At 43.0% G+C, this 23,418-nt stretch overlaps 1 protein-coding gene across 5 annotated transcripts in view; it reads right to left on the minus strand.

Moving 5' to 3' along the window:
• The window catches only part of Reln (reelin), a 437,778-nt gene that overhangs the window by 63,988 nt on the left and 350,372 nt on the right, over positions 1-23,418 (minus strand). For all 5 annotated transcript variants that reach the window (XM_040735124.1, XM_040735123.1, XM_040735122.1 and 2 more), the window contains exons 31-42: positions 22,951-23,027; positions 19,957-20,115; positions 19,570-19,758; positions 18,793-19,066; positions 16,433-16,573; positions 16,159-16,336; positions 12,331-12,415; positions 11,319-11,501; positions 9,425-9,596; positions 9,223-9,325; positions 7,215-7,444; positions 1,925-2,145 (exon numbers count right to left, since the gene is read on the minus strand). In XM_040735124.1, coding sequence (XP_040591058.1) covers positions 1,925-2,145; positions 7,215-7,444; positions 9,223-9,325; positions 9,425-9,596; positions 11,319-11,501; positions 12,331-12,415; positions 16,159-16,336; positions 16,433-16,573; positions 18,793-19,066; positions 19,570-19,758; positions 19,957-20,115; positions 22,951-23,027 — 2,012 coding nt within the window. The remainder of the gene's footprint in view (positions 1-1,924; positions 2,146-7,214; positions 7,445-9,222; positions 9,326-9,424; positions 9,597-11,318; positions 11,502-12,330; positions 12,416-16,158; positions 16,337-16,432; positions 16,574-18,792; positions 19,067-19,569; positions 19,759-19,956; positions 20,116-22,950; positions 23,028-23,418) is intronic.

Below are 23,418 nucleotides of genomic sequence, written 5' to 3' on the forward strand. Positions count from 1 at the left end.
TACAGTGTTCTGCCAGAAGAGGGCACCAGACTGAATTGTAGATGCTTGTGAGCCACCATGTGGTTGCTGGGAATTGAACTCAGGACCTCTGGAAGAGCAGTTAGCGCTCTTAACCTCTGAGCCACCTCTCCAGCCCCTGCTAGTAACCACTTTTAAGATTTCATCCCTGCAGGAAGAAGCCTGCATCAACAAGGCACTAGCTTCCTTCTCTCCTGTATCCCTGCAACCGGCTGGTCTGCTTTCTTCCTCCAAGCTCAGCTTATTTGGGATGTTTCACATAAACAGCATATGCAAAGGATGTTTTTTTTGTCTGGCTTCTTTTATTTATTGTATTATTTTCAAGGTTCATACACATTGTAGCATATATTGATAGTTCAAATATTTTATGGCAGTGTAATGTTTCACCATATGTTTGTACCTAAATCTAGTTTTAAAATGTATTATAAAACCATTAATATACTAAAGGTCTTATAGAAAATAGAGGAACACAAAGTCTTCTGGTTGATTACATTGACATAGGTAGCTGGTATATGTGACCACCACATGAATATACTTAATACAACCTTTGGCAATGGTGATTCTATAATTTAGCTGCGCCTCCCCAATCACTAGTATATAATATACATTCTTCTCTGTTGTAACACTGTTGTCGTATGTAGTGATGTAAAATGAAGGTGTGGAAAAGGAGGAGGGGCTGCCCGAAGAGTTGATGGAACTAAGATTTCTGAAAACTTGGTCCTCATATCCAAGCCTATTCTTTAAATATATTCTCTCAATTGCCATTTGTCATATGTAACGTGCATTCTTTCCTGTCAGCTGCCTGGGTCCCACCACTGTCTCTGCCCCCAAATAATACATGAGACACTATACTAATTATGAAGCTTTTGGCTGTTTCCTATGGTTTCTTATTGGCTAGCTCTGACTTAATTTTTAACCCATAATTACTAACATATAGTTTTATAAGGTCTTATCTTACCGAGGATGCAGCCTCCTGCGTCCTCTCTTCCCGGGATCACATGGCAACTCTCTCCTCTTGACTACATTTCCCAGAATCCTTGACTCCTAGTCCCACCTATCTTGCTTCCCTATTGCCCAACAGTGCTTTATTTATCAACCAATAGCACAACATATACACAGAAGGACTCTCCATCAGTCAGAAATTAGGTGTAGTATAGAAAGTGTTGCAAATATAGTACTTGTGGCAGCGTGCACAAGACAGGGACATGCCCAGCCAGCCAAGTGCCAGCATGAAGAAGGGAATAGGGCATGAACGCCCGCCCTAGCCAAGCAGCTACTGGCAGTTGTCAGCTGATGTGAGAGGGAGATCAGGTTTCTCCATAGAGGACAGCTCTTCATGAGACTGTCCCCAATGGAAGGCCCACATCCAAGAACGTTCCAGCAGTAGAAACTTGGGACCAAAAGGACTCAAAGCTGGGTGGGAAGGGGAGAGCGTGGATAAGGGGATCTAGGGAGGAGTTAGAGGAAGGAGGGTGAATATGATCAAAACACGTGTATAAAACTCTCAAAGAGCTACTAAAATATATTTTAAAAGTTAAATATAATTATTTGAATATATTTAAATCTAATTAATTAAAGAAATGTGTTTGATTTTTCTTATATTCTCATGTGTATAATTTATTCCATCATTACTATCAGAATAGTAATGATTCAATCTATGTATTGAAAGTAAAATAAATTTTATAAAAGGGTAGTAAAAATAACCTTTATCAATTAAAGCCTTATTCTCCCTCATTAACCACCGTTTCAAAGTGTACTCCTATAAAAATCAGAAAGAAATGGATTTTTTTTGTATTTGCATTTGTCACAATATTAGAATATCCATGAGCAGTTAATTTGCCATCACGGGCTGTGCTTACATGTAAATTCTTCCAAAAACTACACAGAATTTATGAGAGAAGCTTACCTTCAAAGTCATCTTTGAGAAAATCAGGGTTTTTGGTGCTTATTTTGCAGGTCGGACCAGAGTAGCCCGGGTCGCAGATACACCTGGTTCCATTGACGCAGCTCCCGTGACCGCTGCACATCTCTTCACACTGGGGACCGATGTAGACATTATCGATGGCCCATGTGACCGGCTGCGAGCCAGCGGGGTAAAATCCCTGGTACCACCGGAAGCGAACAGACCTGGAAAACGAGGTACAGAGTCTCAAAGCTATTCAACAGAGTACATCTTTAGCAATTTGGTCCACAAACGATGGGAAATTGCTACTTATGTATCAACTCAAGAGGAAGAAAATATGAGGGAAGAAAATGAGGCTTGCCACTTCAGGAGAAAACCATTTTTTCTCTTGATAGTCGGGTCACTGTTTCTCTAGAACCTTCCTAACTTTGTCAACCACGAGCCATTTAAAATGCACAGTCCTGTGATATGTATACACCAACAGTGTTGTCTTCCTTTATCTAGTTCCAAGGCGTCCCAGTACCCTGAGAGGAAACCCCAGCAGCCCATCCACAGCTCCTCTCCCGGGCAGCTGCCGACCCCTCTTGTGAATTTACCCATTCTGAGTATGCCACAGCAATGGAGCTACGCAGCATATGGTTTGTGTCCAGCTATATTCACTCAGCACTGATGTTTTCAAGGTCCCTTCACTGCTAGCAAGTACCAGACTCGTTCCTCCTAACGCTCCATCACGGTATCGCTTTCCTCATTCATTGCTTTGATGGTTTCACCAGACTCGTTTCCCCTAACGCTCCATCATGGTATCTACCTCTTTCCTCATTAATTGCTTTGATGGTTTCCAGCTTCTAGCTGTTGAGAACAGTGCTGCTGTCAACATACGGGTAGTACAGTATTTGTTTAAGTACCTATTTCCAGTCTGGGCAGGGTGGTAGTGGAATTGCTGGGTCTTAGGGTACATGGTCAGGCTTTTCCACAACTGCATTATTACAGTGCTACAGCTGGAATGACTTAAAACATGGCCATTGCATCTATTAGCAGAGAGCTTGTAGCAACTAATGCCTACGCCTCCTTTATCATACCCTTTCATGGTGCCCAGTAGCGTGTTTTTGACACAGTAGTTGCTCAGTAAATTTTAAGAGAAAAAGGTAAGAAAATAAGATTTGTTTTTGGTTTGCTGGTTCTTATGCCCATTTAAAAAAATAAAAGCAAACACACCTGGTTTGGTGGCTCACATCTGTAATCTCAGCACCCAAAAGATGGAGATAGAAGAACTCCCATGAGTTTGAGGCCAGTCTGGATACACAGAGAGTTCTAGGCCAGCACTGACTCTATTTTTAAAAAAATATGAAAACCGTAAAACCAACCCAAACAACCAACTAACTAACCACTGCCCTGCCCCCAGCCCCCCAAATCATCACCATCATCAAAATTAGCAAGTGAATTATCTCAAGGGACAATCATGCCACTGGAAATAATCTATATATTTAACCAGAAGTTCAGAAACAACATATTTTTTAAAACATGTATAAAACTTAGTTCAAGGAAGATGGAATTATCTTAGAGTTAGGCATTAAATAGGTCATGGGCACTTATTTTTGTGCCCCATGAATTTATCTGTCTTCTAGTTAGCACACAAGCTAAATTCTGAATATTTTGAATTTGAGAAACAGTTTAGAAGTGGAGCACTAGGGTTGGGAATGGGCGAGGAGAGGGGGTTTATTAAGTCTCTGTGTAGTTGACAATACGGGCAGATGAGTCAAGTTCTCATATACAGGTTCACTGTTTCTATCAAGAATCAAAGCTGCCCCTGAGATGCCGGCACATAATTAAACCAGGTTCTCCCATGCTTGTCAAAGTTTAGTCTTGGCAAATGCATTTCTTACCTTTTGAACTTTCAGACTGCTGAGCTGAGGGAAATGCTGGGAGTTTTCCTTTTAATGAAAACCTACATGGATTTTTTGAACTTATTTATTCAAATATTCTGAATACAAATGAGGCACCTTGGTTGGGCATTTATTAGTGTTCACCCTCCTTGGCACAGAAACTGTAAATGCTATGACAAATGGGCTAAAGAGCCTGGTTTTGCTGTGGTTCCCTTCGGCTGAAATCTCATTTTGAGAAATTCTCACTGCCACCCCCCTTGTAAATGTCAGCTCTCGCTCTCAAGCCAGCACCGTTCAAAGCACCTGCTTTCTAAAACACACACGTAGAATTTTGAGCACATCACACTGCCTCCATCAATGGGCACTCTGGTTGACTTTCACTATGAGACTGCACAGAGCAAAGACAATTAGGACATTTTCAAGACAAAGACTCCAGACTGAAAGGACACACAGAGATGCGAATAAAATTACGTGGAAATCCAACACTTATGTTTGGAATGTAAACAGTATGTAGGGACTGTGGATTTGAGAGGGGGGGCTTGGGAGGAGCTGGAGGGAGGGGGCACAGAAGGGGCTGGAGGGAGGAGAAGAAACAAGTGATACAATTATATTTTAATTTAAAATGTAAAAAATGTAAAAACAAAGGCACTGAAAACAAAGCGGTATATATTTAATTGTGTTTGTGTGAGCTCATGTGTGTATCCAGTGTCCATTGTCACAGAAAATGGTAATTTAGCATCACACACACACACACACACTTTAGCAAGTGACATTTGTGCTATTATGTCCCATGTTGAATGCAAACCAAGCATTGGTTCACTGAGTTGGAGGAATTTTCACTTTTGCCTTCTGGCAGTTCATGCCTGTGTAGGTTTTAAGAACAGACTAATTCTTTTCTTGAGACAAAGATGAGGCAGTATTATGAAGACAAATTCTTGCCTTCTCAGATATGGTTGAAAATGGTTTGGGTTGCTACAGTTCGGAGTGTGGGCATGAATCCTAACCAATTTAATTCCTTTTCATAGAAATAAAATGACAGGAAATACAGGCAACACACTAGTCTCAATTCTTTACCCTATGAAGGTCTTGCTTTTTTTCAGAAATGGATTTCCTCTAGTGGGTAAAAGAGATATCCATATTTCCCTTGTTACATCTCCAAGACATGCTGCTATGATTTCTATGTGAGGCTGGCCCGGAGGATGTTACTCCGTTAGTCTTGGCCCTGTAGCTTGGTCCTCTTGGTGTGGGCAACCCTGCCTGGTCTTTTACCCCCAGATATCTTGGCTTACTTCAAGTATTTCAGGTAAGATCATTTGCATGTGGGAACTTGCTGAAGCATGTCTTAAAGGAAACACCATAATCATAGCTGCAACCTCTCTTCGGGTCTGTTCTTAACTAGGAAGTCAGAGAAAGGCAGAAACCCACTGAAGAGGGACTGGGGACTTCTCAGCATCTGCATGATGGAGTTTAGGGACCACTTTGGTCAAAAGTGTCTGTTTCACTCTGGTTCAACGGCTATAAAACGGCATGAATTAAGTAGCTCATAAACTATGACATTTATTTTTTTCTAATCACTGCAGAAGCTTGGTCCAAGACCAAGAAGCTAGCAGGGGATCTGCTAAGGACTTACTTCACAGTTCACACTTGGTGTCCTCTTGCTGAGTTGTGTCTTTGTGTGGTACAAGAGACAAAGTGATTTTCTGAGACCTCCCTTATGAGATCTGTAATCTCATTCATGGCCAATGACCAAGGCTACACTTCCTAATGATATGAACTTAAGGGCTAGGATTTCACCATCTGAATTTCTGAGTGACACCACAGTCAGACCATCAGAGAGCCTAAGTGGTTGATCCCCAGACCTTCCCCATGCCTAGTCTGTCAGGAGTGGTCTCTGAACTTTTGGCCATAAGTGAGTATTCTGATTTTTGGGGGGGGAGATTTGGAATCAAGAGCTCCTGCTGATGGCAGAATAATAAAAACAAGGATCACGAACTCCTTGGCGTCTTTTCATAAATTCTTCCATATTCTAAGTGAAAAATTACTGGTTTCAGGTAGACTTTCTTTTTGCTGAGATACTGCCCCCTGTCTGTTTCTTCTGTTAAGCAACAGGAGCTCAGCATCAAGCTGTGTGGTGCTCCACATTCCTGGGATCTCTAGACATTCTCCCTGCCCACTCAGACTTTCAGCTCAGTGTCTTGAGGTTTTTCTGTTTAGCGATACTTGCATGTGAAGAAAACACCAGGTATTCTATAAGCATACTGCCTTCATGCTGTAACAAGTTCACAGTCAGCAACAGAACGTATTTGAGCTCTTAATAATCAAATCAGAAAACCACTCTAGTGAGGTTGATTATGCACCAAGACAATGCCAACTTTTAAAAATGCACTTTCACTCTTTTGGAAGAGTATCAGTTATAAGTTTTGCTTATAGACAGAAGAGGTCTAATTATGCCTAGTTGAACACAAGGATTAGACATCTGTCTCCATCTCAAAGGTACAACAGTAGTGCTTTCTTCTTTTTGACATACTCTGAAAGAATGGGTATTATTCTAAAACAGTCATTCCCAACCTGTGGGCCATGAGTCCTTTAGGGGCCACAGTAGTGGTCCAAGACCATCACAGAAACATGGATATTCACAACAGTAGCAAAACTACAGCTATGAAGTAGAAGCAAAGTAATGTTATGGTTGGGGGTCACCCAACATGAGGGACTGCATTAAAGGGTCACAGCGTTAGGTAGGCTACGAACCACTGTTCTAAAAGAAAAGAAATAAATTCCTAGACCGGCTGATTTGTTGCCATCCTCTCTCTGTTCCCTTTCTCATGTTATAAGGCTTATTTTTTAAAATTATCATCTTTATTTCCCATCTATGAGAGTTGAAGTCCTTTACCTTCCATCGCTTTTTAACAGAAGAGACAAGTATAACACTGCAAGAATGCTGAGAGAGGTTGTAAAAGTAAAAATGCTCAAGGGGAAACGTGCTAACGCCTTTTATGAGACACCAGGAATTGGCTGTGGGTGTCCATCTGCTACACACGCCCATGGGGATGTACAGAATGAATGCTTTGCATTGTTACTGTATTTACAGTATGAGGTGAGAGCCCGTGGGAAGAGGGTCAAAATAATGAGAAAAATGTATTATCTTGCTTCCTTTTGACTTGTTAAGGATGCATGGGAAATAGATCTCAAGCTCTCCACAGCACACCCTCCCGTCTATCCTCAAATTATGCATGATATATTATAATGTGTTATCTCCTTTTCCTGCTTTAAAGGTCTACTGCTCTGTTTCAGGTGAGACCCGAAAAGAAGCACAAGGAAGAATTTTCTTCCTGATACTGGCAAGTGAAGCTGCCCTGAAGGTCAGATCGGCGCAATGGAGACAAACGCGGTGCCGAGCACCGGACCCTCACCCGCAAAGGTGCAGCTTCCCGAAGTGCACAACCTCCCTCCTCCAGCCCTGAGTGGTCCCCGCGTAGTAGGCGCTGCTGGGGTGGTGCTCAGTGGAGCACAGAGAGCTCATGTGGCCGCTGCTGTGGTAGCAGAGGGGCAGCAGCAGGTGCCAGGTGGCTCCGAAGTCCCTGGAAAACTCCAGTCTGACCGGATCGGCCGACGAGCTGTCCGTGGAGCATCCAACATTGATCTTGGGGAGAGAGAGACACAGATTACCTCAGAGTAACAAGCCACTACAGCAGCCATATTTCCTGGAGCCCGCTTATTCCTTGGGGAGTGTCACACTAAAATATGTAACTCTGGAAGTTCTATTTTGCATAAGTAACATTGTATATTACCTCTAAATTACGGTTTCTTCATGAGGAACCTTAAAAAGGTCTCATAAAAAGCAGTTTCTCTCATAAGAAATAGAAAATGGACAAGGGAAAGGTTGAAATAATTCCAGATTTTACCTTTGACCAATTTTTTAATTTAATTTCTTTTGGGGGGGGTTCGAGACAGGGTTTTTCTGTATTGTTTTGGAGGCTGTCCTGGAACTTGCTCTGTATACCAGGCTAGCCTGGAACCCAGTTTTTAAAAAAAATCATCATCAAGTCAAGAAAATAATATGAAAGAGTGTTTCCTGCCTCACTTCTAGGTTCCTTATCAGGTACCAGGCAGTAACATCTTATTTTCTTCCTCCTTATAGATAACCCCAAAAGTTTTGAATGTCAACACACATTCAACATAAAAACAACACAGAATACAATCATGGCTATTTTTTTATCAACTACGGGAAAGATTTTCAAAAATTGTAAATATTCAAGATAGACAGCATTTTGAGATAGTATATGTGATGAAATGACAATTACAGTTAAGAAAATCAATGTGCTCACTTCTGTAGTTACTTTGTGCATGTATTCTTGTACACACATGTGCCTGCTGTGTGGTCAGAGAATCTAAAATCTGCTTTGTAATTTCCAGTATGTATCACAGTACCTAAAAGTCTAACCCACACGTTGGGCACTGGATATCTAGATTCTTCTTCCAATCCAAGGGCATATTTGTAACCTTTGACCTTTCCTTTTCCTTACTCCTTCCCCTTCCTTGCTTCCTTCCTCTTTTGCTTCCTTCCTTCCTTCCTTGCTTCCTTCCCGGTTAGCCCCTTTCTGCTAGGTGCATGTGACTCTTTCTGTGCCCGACCTCTGTATTTTCTTACTATAACGCTGTTAATATGCAGTGAGTGAGTGGGGGCGGGGCAGGGCACAGAAGGGAGACGGCCATCCCTTTATCTTCTGACAGAAAAACAATGGGATTTGATGAATTTTTCAACTACAGGCACTAACTTCCACCTCAGTTCCTAAAAGAGACTAAAGTGCTACTTGTTCTCAGTATTTAACCCATAGATATCAGAGTAACGTCACTCACCTCCCAGAACACTGGCACAACGAACCTTTTATTCTGTTTTCCCCAAGTGTTTTAAATGCGTAAATGTTTCAATTATGGACTTACTTTCTTAACAAATATAGTGAATGCATGAAATGTCTACATACATTAAGTATATTTAATATTGTAAAAATAGTGTGAGACTGTTTTATATGTAAAATTCATAGTAGCATGTTAAACAGTCTACGAGTAACCTGGTACAGTATAGACTACTTAGGTTGGCCTAGGTCCTAAGAAATTCTAATTTTATATAAGAACTGTGAACCATAACAAGACCACAAAAGCCCTCTTTCACATTTTATAATTTTAAAGTAACTAATTTCATCACTTATATAGTAGGTAGGAGGGATTCGATGTTACAAGAAACTATTTCTGAAACAAACATTAGTATAATAAATTGGTCTGATAATAAAAGTAAGTTATGACACACAAACCTTTTATGACCTTATACAAAACCAGGGAATTATCTAAGACTTCCCTCTTCTCACGGAGGTTTTGTTCAAGATAAAATTTAAAGTATTTCTAATAGAACAGAGTCAATACCTCAAACTGAATGATGGTGTTCTCATTTACATTTAGGTCACGGGTGGTAATGGAATGCTCACCAACTTCATTTGAAACAAACACCATGGCTGAATCTTCCTCACTGGTTATGAAGAGAGCAAAAGGAAATTGTTTAGGCAAGACTTCCTGCTGATTGGTAGGGAGGCATGGTTTACCTCTAGCTTTGCAGGGAAACACTTACGGAGCTCCCTTTGAAGAGTAAGGACAGTAAAGACCGATGTTCCCACCCGGGTAGAAGAACCAGTTGTCCTCTCGGGGCCCGAAGTCAAATGTATCCAGAAGCAGCACAGGGTTGTTCAAATTATTCCCATCGACGACGAAGTCATCCACAATCCAGATTTCTTCTTTCTTACCTGAGACAGTTTCAGATAAATACAGTTTTTTCCAAAGAAGGAAACCGAATTTGCTCATTGAAAGAAAGCAATTAGCAGCAGGATCTCAGCGACAAGGGCCTCAACATGCGCTCTCTAGGCAAAACTCACAAGCCACACGGCAGTTCATTCACAGCCATCCAAGTGGAGGAAAATGATCTCGCAGCCATGGTAAAGGACAGAGCTCAGGACACCCGTCCTAACCTCAGGGAGATCTACGGAGCAGCGTGTGCACGCACACTGTCCTCCCGTCTTCTGAGCAGCGTGTGCACGCGCACTACCCTTCTGTCTACTGAGCAGCTTGTGCACGCGCACTGTCCTCCCGTCTTCTGAGCAGCGTGTGCACGCGCACTGTCCTCCCGTCTACGGAGCAGCGTGTGCACGCGCACTGTCCTCCCGTCTACGGAGCAGCGTGTGCACGCGCACTGTCCTCCCGTCTACGGAGCAGCGCCATATTTCTTTAATGAAACCGTCCACCTGTCTCTCTTCACTTCTATCACGACCCTACTTCTAGTAGCTTTCTTTCATGTTCTTGGTTTGAAAGTGTTTGATAAATACAATAAAAAAATGAACCGAGCATTTCAGACATAACATGAGGCTTTGAAACTGGGTATATTTCATTTTCAGAGTTTTGTTTGATCCTTAAGTAAGATTCATGCATATAAAATATCTGGTAAAATATATTTCATAACATATACACTTTATATAATTTCATATATACTTTATGCCATCTCATATATGAATCCATTTTTATCTCTTACAACATATTGGAATTTTGTTTTTGTTTTTTTGATACAGGGTTTCTCTGTGGCTTTGGAGGCTGTTCTGGAACTAGCTCTTGTAGACCAGGCTGGTCTCGAACTCACAGAGATCTGCCTGCCTCTGACTCCTGATTAAAGGCATATCTTATTATAAAAGAAATATATAGGTTAAATTTTAGAGATAGAAGTATATTTTTCCTACCTGCTTCTGTTACTTCTGCCTCATATGGTATAATTGTACTTATTTAGGCAGTTAGATAGATGCATGTTTTGGCAAACTCTGGCTGTTTAGATTCAGTATTAATAATAGCACCATAAGAAGTAGTCAAAGTTAGAGATTTGAAAAGTCCTGTGTAAATGTGAAACCTTGTTAAATGCTGTGTTTGTCTGGTGTAATGTTGAAGCAAATGGATGTGACAAGGAGGTTAAGACCCTGTTTGGTCTCAGCTCCTGTCACTTTTCTTGGTATTCTACAATCATCTGTTCCACTAACGGAATGCCATTCAGAAGAATGGTACATTCCCAGTTAGTTGCTTTTGGTGAGCAACTAATGGTAAACACGGATTATTAAAAAACAAAGCAAAACAAAACACTAAGCTCTGTGACCACACTGTAACCCTGGCAACTTGGGGGCTGAGGCAAGAGAATCTTGAAATCAAAACTGTGCTGAGCTATATAGTGAGTTTTGGGGCAGCCTGAGGAGAGAGAAAGATGTCTCGGCCCAAATCAAATGAAGACAAGCTAAAACAAGAATTTATCAGTCAACTATGACAAGGTGACAAAAATACATAAAGCTGAATATTTACTGAAAATGATCAAAAGGGAAGCATGTAAAATAGGAGTGGTAGGTGTCTCTCAGGCAATCCTTTCTCCACGTCTTAGGGACACGAACATTAACACGTGGCCGTCCATTTTGATCAAAATAGAACGCATGCATTTTTACCGTTACTGTATGGCTGCCAGAGTCTGAATCTCGTAGCATTGGTCTGGGCGCTATTTGGCAAGGGAACATTGATGAAAAGTATACTGGTCGTTTGGGGGAAGTAGAACTCATCCATCAGGTGCCAGATGATTCCTCCATTGACAGAGAACTGTAATAGGATGGAGTGAGACCTCTCTGGAGTACCTAGAGGAGACAGCACAGGCATAAAGCGCCCTGGGATGAAGGCATACTCTGCTCCCAGCTGCTTCTTCCTGCGTCAGCACGAGCCTGCTTACACTTACACAGAGACTCTCCGCTCCAAACACGTCAGTGGCAACTGAAAGTGACTGTGGGCAGAGCTTGGAAATGAATATATTTTAAAAAGTATGGACATGTAGACATCCTTTCTCTTAGATATGCACATGACACATGTGTGCCTGCTCTCTCTCCCTTCCCTCTCTCTCCCTCTTCCTCCCTCTCCCTTTCTCCTTCCTTTCTTCATTCCTTTCTTCCTCTCGCTCTGTCCTATACCTAGGAGATACCAAATTAAAACTTACCATTCTTCTGACATCACATTTTTGCAAACATTGAAACATTTAAATCAAGGGACTATAAATAAAAAAATCACTCGAAAAAAACATATCCATAGTGACATCATTTTTAAAGAAATTTATTTATTTAAATATGAAACATCAGAAAGACTAAGTAGCATTTTGGGAGGAGTCACATCTGTAAAATAAACCCCAAATGCTCATAAAAGATTACGTTTTAACTTAAAATTCTGGTAACTAGGAAGCAGTGGTGGATGACTGAAGGACACGGTGGCAAGTTTGCTAACTCGCACGGTAACCACGTCTTTTAAACTGCTAGAACAGCAGTCATCACACCACTGTGGTGAGGGGAACTGTATAAAGCTCACGTGTGAACAGAGAAGTTTAAGGGCGCTTAACGGGGCCGTCTTTTTATGGGGGAGAGACTACGCACAGGACTATTTTATTGAAGGAAAATGATGCATACCATGGGGATAGCTTACCTTTTGCTATAAATCTGAGTGAAAACTGGACATACATGGTATTGGTGCAATCTAGATCTCTTGAAATAAGCATTCTTAATCCCTCCTGGAAAAAAAAGAGAAAGGAACCTTAAGCCATCTGCAGAATTACGTCTATTGTCTATACTCACCTTGCATTAATTAACCAGGTTGCAGAGATGCAGTGGTCATTCCACATGAAGAGCTTAAAAGGACAAAAGGACGCGGTCTCCTTCCCCAGTGTCCTTCACTCCCTGCGTTTGAGCATCCCAACTTTATCACCCCACCTCCAGTTCATACTTCTTGTGGCTATTATTAAAAGTGGTGCAAAATGATAGCTCTGTCCACTACTGGCGTTTTAAAGTCTCCTTTGATCACAGCGTGTTGTGGAGAAGTGAGGAGGAAAAGGATGACAAATGTGCCAAGCGCTCCTGCTGGAGGCCAAGAACTAGCAGCTAACTTTTCCAGGGCTCCGAGGAGTCTTGGGAACTCATGACTGCTTTGCCTGCTCTGCCAGCCCCAGGAGGTTCTCATTCAGGCTGACCCAACACCCCAGTTGGCCGAGTTAAATAAGGCAGAATGAAGGCGGGTCCCCATGCCTAGACTGCAACCACTCATGCAGAGAAACCACACAACGATGAAAACGATCACATTAGCTTTAGTAATTTTTTCTGCTAATTAACTATTTCTGGTTGCCCGGGACCGACATCACAGAAGGCTGTTTTGTTCCTGTATATAGAGGATTGTGGTGACAGCCAGTACATTTAGCTGTGCGAAGATCCCAAGGTCCAAACAGGCTTTTAGTTTCTCAGTTGAGCCTGCTGACCAAAGTGACTCTTCAGTAGGCTGTGGCTGTGACAGCACAAACTGATTTCCTAATTATCAACTAACAAAGGCCAAAAGCTTTATTAGCCAGGAAAAATATTTTTTTTCTCTACTTCATGTTTATTACAGACCACTGTCATTAATAGCTGAGATAGCAAACATATATTGAGTGCCTATAATGTACTGGGTTTTGTAGCGCAAATTCTAGTTGGTCTTAATAATAAAAAACAGGCGTCAGATATCAGGGTAAATTCTAATTGGTCTTAATAATAAAAAACAGGTGTCAGACATCAGGGTAAATTCTGAAAGGTCAGAGAAGTAAAGGAGTCAGTCACAAGAAACCACTATCTCTACTGAATCCTCAGACCCAAGGGGCAATCCTGTCCCTACGAATCCTCAGACTGGATGCCATCGGTCTCTCATAAGATTATTCTTATGTTGCAGAGAGAGAGAGAGAGGGGGGGAGAGAGAGAGGAGAGAGGAGAGAGGAGAGAGGAGAGAGAGAGGAGAGAGGAGAGAGGAGAGAGGAGAGAGGAGACAGGAGAGAGGAGAGAGGAGAGAGGAGGCGAGGAGGAGAGGAGGAGAGGAGGAGAGGAGAGGAGAGAGAGAGAGGAGAGGAGAGGAGAGGAGAGAGGAGAGAGAGAGAGGAGAGAGAGCACAGTGTTGAGTCTATTAGCTCATCTTTTCATTTAGATGGAAAGAAGAAATTGTATCATTTTGAATTTGGAATCTAAGAGGTATTTGGGTAGTGCAATGAAAAATACCACCTCATTTACTCCCTCCTTTACACACCATGATCATAAGCTTCCAGGATTGAAAGTTGCTATGAAATGCCATGTTCCAATCATTTTTGTTTTTCTTTCACGTCTAACAATTCATGGCCTTGCCACAGTGCTTAACCAATGCCTTTCCCTCATGCCTTGCTTGGTGTGTTTCTGCTCTCCCTCCTGCAGCTGCAAGCACAATGCTGGGAGTTCTTTTCTAGCTCAGGGTTACAAGGAAACTGGGGTTGAGGTGGCATCCTCAGACAGCTCAGAGCTTCAGTTAATAATATCCTTTGCTTAAGCCAAGATGCAGGATTATTACTCTTCTGCCTTGGCTATGGGATGCAAACACGAAGCTGTTCCCAAGGGTGAGCCTAGCCACTGTGCAAGGAGCTACGTAACACTGTTTTCTCTAGCAGACTGTGGGCATGACTGACTCCTCACATGCTGGCAATATTCTAGCTAAGCACTTGATACTGACCTCTCTATGTCTCTGTCTCTGTCTCTCTCTCTCTGAGACAGGGTTTCTTTTTGTAGCAGTGACTGTCTTAGAACTCACTCTGTAGACCAGGCTGGCCTCACATTCACAGAGATCTGCCTGCCTCTGCCTCCTGCCTGCTGGGATTAAAGGAATGTGCCGCCACCATTGGATGGTACTGACTTTTATGTGGTGGGACTGTCTGCCCTCATTGATCATACATTCTGGTTTGTACAGGTACGTTTTCCTTCCATTCTTTTATCAGGTTTGAATCCATCTGTACGGAATATGAAAAGTTCTTTTGTATCCAATGCTGTTTTAGGAGTGGAGAACACTCCTGAATCTGTAACAACTAAGAAAGACGACCATTTCCTCTTTTCATGAAAGAATGCCTTTGTAGGTCAAACTGCAACCCACTGAACGGTGCACCCTGGGATGCCCACATCTTGCAGTGCTGATGGATAATACATGTAAGACATAATGCTTGGCTGCTCTTGCATTTGGATGGCTAAAGGGAAAATAGGGCCTGCATGCCTTTCTTACTCATAAGTCTTAAGGACTAGGTTAACTCCATTGCTTGGAAATTTATCAGGCAAAGACCGTTGAAGCACAGAAAGTTTCGGGGCTTCTGTTCTTTGGGTTAGCCAGCTGCATAGAACGGGGCAGAAGTTAGTCGGAGGAAATGGGCTCTATGATATTAGGTGGGACTAAGGACACCAGGGGTTTCCATCGTGAATGTGCTGTCTCTGGTCCATCAGCACTCTTGGGGACTTATAAATCTCTCAGGTCAATACGTTTTCTCTTTATTCGCTTAAAACTCAAGAGGATTTGGATTCCAGCAAGTACACTAACTGGCATCTCTTAGCTATAATTGAAAAAGTTCCAGGGTGTCTAATTTTCTTAGTGCTCAGTATGACTCATTATGTTGTGTAGAAACCCATGCAGACTTCTGTCAAGGACTTCATTTGCACACCTAGATTGGCCAATTTCTCCTTGCTGAGAGGGGCGGGACATGTCATGCATTCACACACGGGGAGGTGCCAGCTGAGCTCCACCGTTTAGTGCTTCTCTAACTAGATATCTAGGGTGGAATACAAAAGAACATTAGCAAGGTCTGTGAGAGCTAGCTCACGTGACTTAACATCCTTGTCTTCTAGTCACCTGTAAGGACCGATTAGACTACTGGCAAGAAGAAGTTGTTTTGTTTTGTTTTTTTAGAACAAAGGGAAAGATGTCATAAGATCACTTACGAATGCTATAAGATAAAAATTCAGTAAAATGAAATGCTACCTCCCAGTCACCAAATTCTAGCAGTCATGCACACATGTATTGTAATATATTCTAGCAGGAAGTAAGAAGAACCTGGTCTCCAAGCAGAGGGAAGACGCTGTGTCCAAAGGACCATGAAAAAGAATGCAGCAGACACAGCAAGACTTACCTCAGAGGCAGGAGGGAGTTGGGGAGGAGAAGGAGCAAGAAAAAGAGGAGAAGCAAATGCACTCATTAGAAAGAAGCGGGGTGCACACTGAAGACAGCACTGTGCAGGAAGTAACGGATAACTGCAGGAAGTAACAGATAACTGTACAGGAAGTAACAGATAACTGTGCAGGAAGTAACAGATAACTGTGCAGGAAGTAACAGATAACTGTGCAGGAAGTAACGGATAACTGTGCAGGAAGTAGCAGATGCTGGAGAGACCTGACATGCATTTGTGTGGAGCAGCAAGACTCAGGGACGATAGAGGGGACACAGAACCTCACTCACCCCTTTAAAGATCAGAGACGTTCCGGATTTGATAGTCTCACCGTTCAGATTCCCCCTCTCTGCACCATATACTTCAGGCCAAAGGTCAGGATGCAGATTCCCGTTGAAATCATCTTTCAGAATGGAGGGGAGAGGACCGACAGGAACACAGTGAGGCCCACCAAAGCCCCGATCACACCTACAGAGGAAACGAGAGGAGAAAAGCAGCCTTTGTTATGACTTCAGCGAGCCAGTGTCATTGTGCAAAGAAGGAAACTGTGTTTTACTAACTTACACACAGCGTCCAGAGTCACAAATCCCTCGTCCTGAGCACATCCAAGGACACCCCGAGGCCAGCACAACATTATCAATGGCCCAGGAATCTGCTCCTGTGCTGTAGTTGGCCTGGATCCACCTGAACCGTGTCCTAGGAGAACTAAAGGGAAAAAAGAAGAGAAAGAAAACAAAACCAAAAACAATCAAAACGAACCACAAAACACAGCTGGTCTGTAGGCAATTTTGAAAGCATGGAACATGGAGAGCTATTTTATTTCCCTTTTCCCCAGCACCCTCTCTCACAGTCCAGTTTTCTGCCGTTTGAGATCCTTCTATTTTCATACTACGTACTAAATGCTCTTTCTTCTTGACCCACAGAGAGAGCAGGACGCACGCTATTCAAACATGTCACCACTTCTCTCATAGGAAAGTCAACGTGTGTGACATAGAAAAGTTATCTGGAAATCTTGCTTTGTGTTCATGAAGTAGGCAGAGAATTTTAGGGTTTGATTTCAGGATTCCACTGCTAATCGGCACTAGGGGAAGAGCAAAGGCTCAACAAAGGGAGAAACTGGGAACTTAACATTGTTTTGGCAATGAGGATCCCATTGCACTGACCCTAATGGTTTCTCAGAGTCTACGGGTTCCTACCATAGTTGAGTTTCCTACATTGTTCCTCAACGTGCTGTTTCTAAAGCCGAGAACTGGCTACAGCTCTCTACTTTCTATGGTGCTGACAGCCTGCTGTTAGGAAAACATTAAGCACGATGGCTAATCTTCATTGTCAACTTTGCTGGATTTAAAATCTCCCAGGAAACACCTGTGGGAGAATCTGCGAGGGTGCATCCAGGAGGGTTCAGCTGAGACGGAAGTTCCGCTCTGCACATGGGCAGGGCCATGGTGAGGGAGGGGCCCTGGAAAAGGAGAAAGCATGATCGTGGGCAGCGCCACGGGTGAGGCAGCGCCTGCATCAGGAGGAAGCGGAGTCCGGGCATCCATTTCTGTTGGCAGCGTGACCAGCTCGCTGCCTCACACGCCTGCTGCCGTGACTTCCCTGCCAGGATGCACTTCACCTCAGAACTGTGACTCACAACAAACCCCGGCTCCTTAAACTGCTTCTGTGGGTATTTCGTCACCGCAGTGAGAAAGGTAAATAGCATGCTGGGTCACAGGAGCGCTCTCTCCAGAAGCAGAGGCAGCCTCACCACACAGCAACAGCTGCTGCTGAGGAACGGGCTGGGTGGGAAAAGACTTGGGACTTGGAGTACAGAACATGGTCTCCCAGAGGTTGATTCAGTAGTGCCATCTCAGGCACCACTGTTTCTCCATACAGGTTCCCCCTCAACCTGAGGCAGTGCCAAGCACGGTGGCTTTAGGATGAAAATCTCATGACAAACTACTCTGTTTAACACTACTGTGGTGACTCATCGTGTGCACTGTCAAGACCAAGACGCAGCCTTCCAGGATCTGCCCTCTTCTTCATGGCAGCCTATCTATCCCGATACAATTATGTCTGGCGGGCTGGAGAGATGGCTCAGAGGTTAAGAGCACTGACTGCTCTTCCAGAGGTCCTGAGTTCGATTCCCAGCAACCACATGTTGGCTCACAATTATGTCTGGCATCACCAAATCCTTGACTCTCCCCATCAGCTCTTGCTTCTTCTGGCTGTAAGTCTTTCTCTGCTTCACAGCAGCAGGTGTGGTCTCCCACGTTCCTCTTCCCCTGGACAATCCATCCCTACTCTGTCTTACTCAGCAGAGATAGCAGCTTCTCCAGGGACCTTCCCCAGACCTCCAGGCAGATCATCTCGTACAGTCTCCGTTAACATTTCACACGATAAACATGATTAGCTGTGTGCTATCCTAAATCATGTAGCTGGGTCCTGGCATCAGTTTATCCATTGGGTACCAGAATACTGAAAATACAGTTAAGTATTTAACAACTATTTTGTCCAAAAATGAACTACAGGCAGGCTTTTAAGCTTCACGGGTCCATTGAAAACTATTTCAGACCAAACAACACACTTGAGTGTCTACTAATCTTTCTCCCATCTTCTGCTTGCATGACTTATCTGAATTGTACAAGGAATATAAATATTTCTGTATGTACTTAACACAGAAAAACTGTAAGTGCAGGATACTGGATGCACAGTCAGGAGCAGAGCTGAGAACTCAATGAGGAAGTCATTGTGTGGAGAAGTTTCCACAATGTTGGGAGCTGCTTAGTTATGTTTAAAATCAGCAACCCAAGACACCTCGTCCTACACTCCTTCCTAAGCTGGTCCTTGCAACTCTGAAGAGCACTATTCCTGGGCAGAATCACCATTATTTTCAAATTAGGTGACAGAAACCTAACATGCAGTCAAATGGCGAGACTCACTTGGTGGAGAGTGGAAGGTAGACCGTGACCCGCCTCCAGTTCTGGAACCTTTCTGAGGTGTAAACTGAACTTTCTGTGTAATACACACAGCCAATGGTTGGAGGGACACACTCTTCAGTGACAAGATGCCAGTCCTTGCCGTTGTTCAGAGAATACTGGAGCTGTACACTATGGGAGCTGCTGAACGACTTGCTGCAGCCCATGCTCATTTCGAACTGTAAGAAGCTTGTTGCTGACACGTGGAAGTCCCAGGTCTCAGCATACCGAGGCTTTCCTAGCAAACAAAGCAGCACAGGGTTAAGACCAGCACAGAATGACACTCTCTTCTTCTGATGGGTATGCGTGCTACCAACAGTTCTGCAGCAACCCAAATCATGGCTTGTGCCCAGTGTCTCAGATTCGCATTGGCTTTTCTTCTCACATTTGTTGTTTTAATATAGTTACCTGCGAATCAGAAACATGGCAGGCTGTTAAGAGGGACTCACAGAGTCATAAACTCTCAATTTTGCAAACTGCAAAATATAGGAATGTCCTCTGGTGGATATTTTTCTGCCTTTAAGACATCTCCTTATCATGTTCCATAAAAGAATGTTCCAGCAGGCACCGGTCACCAGGCTATTCTAGAGGACAATGTATATACCCTACCCTCATACCCAGCCTCTTTCATCAAAGGAAGTTAAGCACATAATTTTATAGCAGAAAACTCCTTTTGAGCTTTAGTTAATTTAGTCCTGTAGGTAATCAAATATCCTTTTGTTATGTGGTGGCAATATATACCTATGTTTTCGGTGAATATCAGGGCAGTGTCCATAGAGAGACAGTCAATGTCAACTTGGCCTCCTTGGATTCGATACCAGTTGGCTTGCAAGTCTATAGAGCCATCAAATTTATCTTGAAATCCAGTTTGAGAGCTGTCATTCACTCCTATAAGGACATCATCCAAAGCCCACTGGGCTGAATGTTTCCCTGCAATCAGATGAACAGCGGCAGTTGGAGAAGGTTCATTACACAGCAATAGGAAAATCTTTGTGACCATGATTTTAAATCAAATTGTCTGGAAATAGACAGTAAATTAACACACATATACATTACAAGTTGGATGTGGATGCCAGGTGATAAAAAAATAAAAAGCCACCAGCAAAGTTGGAGAGAGCAGTGACTGACCGTGCTGTGGCTGCCACCACCGGAAAGCTGTGGCAGGTGTCTTTGCTTCCCGTGGCAGGTCAATGGAAATGATCTGTGGCTCCACAAACGACAGGAAATCCAACTCCCGAAGCAAATGCCAGAGTATCCCATTGTCATTTGAATACTGAACAACAAGTCCTGAGGTACAAGACATAGGGATGCAGACAGCTTTCTTAGAGGCAAGGAACAGTGTTTTTAAACAGCAAAACTGCAGCAACTCCAAATTGTGTCTCAGAGAAGGAACACTCATCATCTAACTTCCAAGCAAGAATTAGTGGACCCAAAGGTCCATCAATTTCCCATCAGCTTCTAATGCACCGACTCCCAGTAAATGGAAACAAGAAACACACTAGCTTCTTTGAAGAACACTCAGCTTTGGATGAGTGATGAGTGGGCTCGTCAGGGAAACATAAACCTGCTACAGACCATGTAGCTGAGATTTAGATTCTATCCGGAGCATCCCAAAGTCTAAGTTCGTCATTTGCAAATGCAAATTCTGAAAGAGCTTTATGAAAATAACAATCTCAGGAGGCTCAGGCATGGTTCAGGGGTGTGCTTTTCATTTGGTGCTGCTTGCTGCCTATATGTCTACCTCCATGCTGCAATGAGGTCTGCAGGGGTGAAACCTTAATTCCAGAGAGCGATGAGATAGCGCCTCCAGACAAGCAGAGAGGGAGGAATGTCGGGGGGGGTGGAAGCGGCAATATCCAGTTTGTGCGGGTTGCTTTTTCACTACTGTACATTGTATGCCTGAGTAAGTCAAGCCATTTTAGCCCATCTACTGAACGTTTAAAGCATGGAAGACATTTCTCTGTTTAAACCACAACCCCATCTGCATCCTGCCTAGTCTTATTGAAGATGGCCTAATTTTGGGTTTAATTCCAAATATGTAAATTGGTGTTTCAGCTTGAGTAGGTAAGGAATTCTCACTTTCATCCTCAGGAGAGATTTGTTCAAGGATTTAGTCAGATTTACATGTTAACAACCAATCTTCAATAAAAGGAGAAATGCCTATGGGATGTGAGTTATATGGATGACACGATGGTTCAAGACCAGCTGAGAACAAATTGCTTGTTCCTAAAAGGATCCTAAGGGGAGCTAGCCCGACAAATAACATCAGTAACGGGTACAGAGCGTGTCGATGGTAAGTGCATGCTTCCAACAAAGTCTTTTTAAGTCTTATACACAAACAGGGGTACAAATACAGGTTTTCACAAGACTCAGGTTCTGCTGCATTAAGCTGAACAACTGCCATTTGCTTGGCGAGCTGGTGGCCAGCCTGTGGTATTAAAGTCAGCCACCCCCTGTGTGCTTAATCTCCGGCTCTTCCTCTTGCAATCCAAACTTCTTTATTTTTTCTTTATTGTTTCGTGCCTGACTTCTTTTACTAGAGCTGCCTGTCACGTGGTCATTCATGCTGTTTCCCATCCTGCTCATGGTGGCCTTGTGCCTCTTGTCACCTTCAGGACACTTCCTCTTCCTCTCTGCCACATGGCTGGTAACACCTAGCTCCCACCCAGCACTCATTCAGTACTTTGAGTGTTGGTATAAGGACATCAGATAATCCATGAAGAAAGTGTAGCGCAATGGATTAGAAAACATTTTATTTCTATTTTTGAAAGGATTATTTGCTACTGCAGCATAAACTAGCTCATTATGACTGATACATCTGTGGTGACATTGTAGTGACATTGTATCTGCAGTGCCCACAACAGTATCCAATTTAAAACAGACTCCATATACATCTGTAGAAGAGATGAAGGAATGCAACATAGCCTATGGAGGTTTCTAGACTGCTTCCTCAGCAAAGGGTGATTTGAATAATTATTAGAGCAAAAGTATTAAGACAGTCACAGGAAACCATTTAAATCTCCAGACAGGCATGACACAGAGATGACCAGTGTTGACCAGAGCTCTCCGAAGTCTGCTGACTAGCCGGTCTGTTTGGTCTACCGTATCATACACAGCCACAGTCTGACAGTAACACACCTAGGTGGTGATGCTGTAGACCCCGGTGATGTTCTAAGATTGAAGTTTGGAGGGAGACCCATAGAGAAGACTGTGGATTGTGTGCTGAGAACTAGTTACATCCAGGGTTCCTACAAGAGTCCTAGCCGCTTATATTTCAAGGCTGTTGTTGAATTTTTTTCAGCACCTTGTAATTTGGGGGCAGAAACTGGGAGTCCAGTGAGAATGGAGCTTGGGTCAAGAGAAGGGAGGGCCACATGATGCCAGCGCATACATCCTGGAGTTGGTGGTTCAAATCCTTGTGTGTCTACTTACTAGCCATATGACTGTGTACAAGTTCCTAGGCTACACCATGCCTCACTCTCCACACTGTTAAACAGTTCTAAGACAGTGTCTATGGCAAATAGGTACTCAGAAAAGTCAACCTTCAATTACACAAGGATTTTGTTCCCTCCTGAACTGAATGTCTAAGGCAGAAGTAGAATTTGATATGTAATTCAATAATTCTCTGTGCTAACAAGTTTAGTCCTCACACTGAATACAAAAATCTCTCCTGTTGTTTTACCCTCTCTGCATTGAGTTACAAAGAAATAGAATTCACTAAAACAAATGTCATTTGATTCTGCCTAGACCTAGGGCAGTCAAGGTTTCAGGCTTAAGGATCTCAAGGAGAATCTTGGGGTCTGTGGTGCACACAGCAACTCTTTCTATGAAGCAGAACAGAGGACAGGAATGAGTTTCCGGTTTGTGAAACCCACAGCAGACTTTGGGGGGGGGGGCTCATTAGCCAAAGTTGCTATACTTTCTATAGAAACATAGCTAGCATGGGGTTGGGATATGGTTTAGTTGTGAACTCATTGGCTTCTCTGCCAGAGGACCTGGGTTCGATTCCCAGCACTCACATGTTGGCTCATACCCAGTACACACATGTACACATGCATAGACACCTCTACACATAAATGCTAAAACTAACTGAAAAAAAATCTAACACCTGTTTCAGCTTACCCTCGTTTCTGGCCCGTGGTTTGATGCATGAGATACCCGACGTTTTACTTCCAATTTGTACATAGAACTGAACAAGTCTGGGAAGCAAACACACATACAGGCTTTAGTTTACTTACGAAAAAGGGAAAAGCGACTCTAGCATTGCCAATGCCACTTCCAAAAACAGAGGGACAGATGAGGGCCAGGAAGAGATAGACCACAGTAAATTAATTTGGCAAACACTTAAAGAGTTAATTGATATGAACAATGACCTTATTCTGTATCATGATCTAAAGAAAAGAAAAAAATTGTTTTCATTGTGACAGCTGATGTAATTTCATGACAAATTAAAAAAAATCTAGATAATGCAACCTTGGAAACTTCAGATGAGGGAAAGAATATTCCCCACTGAGACATTAAAGGTTCTAGAAAGGCAGACCGTCATTTGCCCAATGCTGACTTAGAGTGAGCTGGCTAAATTTCTCACAC

This window comes from Mesocricetus auratus, unplaced genomic scaffold (assembly GCF_017639785.1).
Source record: "Mesocricetus auratus isolate SY011 unplaced genomic scaffold, BCM_Maur_2.0 Super-Scaffold_100043, whole genome shotgun sequence".
Classification (NCBI taxonomy): Eukaryota; Metazoa; Chordata; class Mammalia; order Rodentia; family Cricetidae; genus Mesocricetus; species Mesocricetus auratus.